The 2947-nt window shown below is 38.8% G+C and overlaps 1 protein-coding gene across 1 annotated transcript; it reads left to right on the top strand.

The window, feature by feature from the left end:
* The first annotated feature begins 751 nt into the window (after positions 1-751).
* On the top strand, positions 752-1711 carry LOC103610428 (olfactory receptor 51L1-like). The gene has a single exon (XM_008594599.1). It carries the CDS (start codon positions 752-754, stop codon positions 1709-1711), a length of 960 nt encoding a protein of 319 aa, XP_008592821.1.
* Positions 1712-2947: the final 1236 nt, after the last annotated feature.

Raw genomic sequence — 2947 nt, 5'->3', positions numbered from 1 at the left:
ATAAATTCTATTTTTCTTAAATTACATATTTTATTAATGTAATTTTTAAAAATTTTTTACCGTATTTCATTTAACTGAATCTTAACCCATACTTATTTACCTCTTGGGGATGACAGCCTAAAATCAAATTAATATGTTATTATTAGAGTTGATTTTCTGAAGAGAACCAGCCTGTGACATCAATGGCATGGTTGGGAATAGGTTAGTAAGAACAGGAACCATGCTCGTCGATAGCAGCCTAAGGCCTAAATTCTGTAACAATATCTCGCATGGTATTCTAGCATTGTTAAGGAAATTATCAAGTTTAGGCAGATGAAGGAGTTTAATGTAAATCATTGCAGGAGTCATAAAAAATGGGCAGTAACCCTGGCCAAAAAAGTGTCTAAAGAAAATTACAAAATTAAAAAGGTACTCTAGAATTTGTGTGTGTGCTATTCTGTCTGAGTAGTGTCTCTGGAAGGAGATCATTCATGTTTAGAGAGGATGTTCAATGGGTTTGCATCTGGAAAGCAGAAGGGAAGGTTCTTCTTGTGGTTATAAAGTGGACATTTTACTTAACCAACAATATTCAGCAATGTCATGGAGATAGACAAAATTGAAGTATGGGGATGGGTTAAGGAGTAATTATAGGTAAGCACTGACATTTTGTTTTGTTTCTTTTCCTTTTTTCTGATGCAGATCCTGGTCTGATTACTGCCTTCTCCATTGGAGTGTGATTGTGGAATTGGCTTGTGGTTCAACAGTCAGCAGTATGGCAACCTCAAACTCCAGCAATACTTTGTCTTCCACATTCTATCTCACAGGTATCCCTGGCTATGAAGGATTTCACCACTGGATTTCCATCCCATTCTGTCTGCTCTACCTTGCTGGAATAATGGGCAACTGTACCATCCTGTACATTATTTGGACAGACCCCAGGCTCCATGAGCCCATGTACTATTTCCTGGCCATGCTTTCTGTAACTGACATGGGCATGTCCCTACCCACAATGATATCACTCTTCAGGGTGTTGTGGTCCATTTCTAGGGAAATACAGTTCAATATCTGTGTGCTCCAAATGTTTTTCATTCACACATTCTCTTTCACTGAATCATCTGTGCTCTTGGCCATGGCTCTTGACCGGTATGTAGCTATCTGTCACCCTCTGCGATATGCTATCATTCTTACCCCAAAACTTATTGCCAAGATTGGAATTGCAGCCCTGCTCAGGAGTGCTATTGCAATAACTCCACTTCTGGCCCGTCTGGCCTTCTTTCCCTTCTGCCACTCCCACATCCTTTCTCATTCCTATTGTCTGCACCAGGACATGATCCGTCTTGCCTGTGCTGACACCAAGTTTAATGTTATATATGGGTTGGTTCTGATCACTGTGCTATGGGGCATGGACTCCCTGGGCATTTTCACATCTTATGTTTTTATTCTTCACTCAGTGTTAAGAATTGCATCCCGTGAAGGGAGGATTAAGGCCTTCAACACATGTGCATCACACATCTGTGCTGTACTCATTCTATATGTGCCTATGATGGGGTTATCTGTTGTTCACCGTTTTGCTAAACACTCCTCCCTGCTCATCCACATCTTTATGGCTCACATCTACTTATTGGTTCCACCGGTGCTCAACCCAATCATCTATAGTGTGAAGACCAAGCAGATCCGGCAAGGAGTTCTCCACCTTCTTCTTCCCTGCAAGATTAGTTCTGCAGTGATGTAGGCATGTCCTCAAGACAAGGATGACTTTGGTACTAATGATGTAAACCCATAGTGATTTAGCTGCTCTAGATACATTGGAACCTGAGCTGCCAGCAAAAGGCTATGTAAGAGCAGAACTAGAGCCAACAGAGAATCATGAAAAGGTTCTAAAGGAAGAGTGGGTGTCCATTGGGAATATACAGCCCAACTTAACATGTGCTTCATAAATCCCCTTTAATTATGACTATATTGAAGAGCTTGTTGAAAATCATTTCAATGTATTCGCTCCTATTTCTAACCCCAAACTTTATTTGAGGTTGCTTTCCATGAAGCTTTCCTTAAACATACCAAACCCATATTTCTTTATTTCTTAATATTCTATAATATTTGCCATGGAATCTTATACTATCTTTTTGTTACATAATTGCTCTGTTTTATGCTTTGCTTATTCTGTCTTTTTAAAGGTAGTAAAATCCTATCTTGATATAAGAGCATATTATATCTTAAAGAAGTTATCAACCTTCATGGTGCATTATCATCTTTTAAATGTTTATCTACGTATTTTGCCCTACCTAAGGAGGCTTTGTTTCCTCAGGAATAGAAAGGGGCAACCTCCATATATATATATTTTTTTCTTCATTTTTAGATATAATTTTAATCTTATAAGAAGCCGAGACTTAGTAATTTTTTTTTTTTTTTTTTTGTCTTTNGTTATCTGTTGTTCACCGTTTTGCTAAACACTCCTCCCCTCTCATCCACATCTTTATGGCTCACATCTACTTATTGGTTCCACCGGTGCTCAACCCAATCATCTATAGTGTGAAGACCAAGCAGATCCGGCAAGGAGTTCTCCACCTTCTTCTTCCCTGCAAGATTAGTTCTGCAGTGATGTAGGCATGTCCTCAAGACAAGGATGACTTTGGTACTAATGATGTAAACCCATAGTGATTTAGCTGCTCTAGATACATTGGAACCTGAGCTGCCAGCAAAAGGCTATGTAAGAGCAGAACTAGAGCCAACAGAGAATCATGAAAAGGTTCTAAAGGAAGAGTGGGTGTCCATTGGGAATATACAGCCCAACTTAACATGTGCTTCATAAATCCCCTTTAATTATGACTGTATTGAAGAGCATGTTGAAAATCATTTCAATGTATTCTCTCCTATTTCTAACCCCAAACTTTATTTGAGGTTGCTTTCCATGAAGCTTTCCTTAAACATACCAAACCCATATTTCTTTACTTCTTAATACTCTATAATA

Source organism: Galeopterus variegatus, unplaced genomic scaffold (genome assembly GCF_000696425.1).
Source record: "Galeopterus variegatus unplaced genomic scaffold, G_variegatus-3.0.2 Scaffold11128, whole genome shotgun sequence".
Lineage (NCBI taxonomy): Eukaryota > Metazoa > Chordata > Mammalia > Dermoptera > Cynocephalidae > Galeopterus > Galeopterus variegatus.
Note: the sequence above shows the minus strand (reverse complement) of the source record. Positions and strands in the feature narration are given on the sequence as shown.

What these genes read in the sequence shown, in the direction of transcription:
- LOC103610428 (XM_008594599.1), top strand. Translation starts at nt 752, where the DNA reads ATGGCAACCTCAAACTCCAGCAATACTTTGTCTTCCACATTCTATCTC.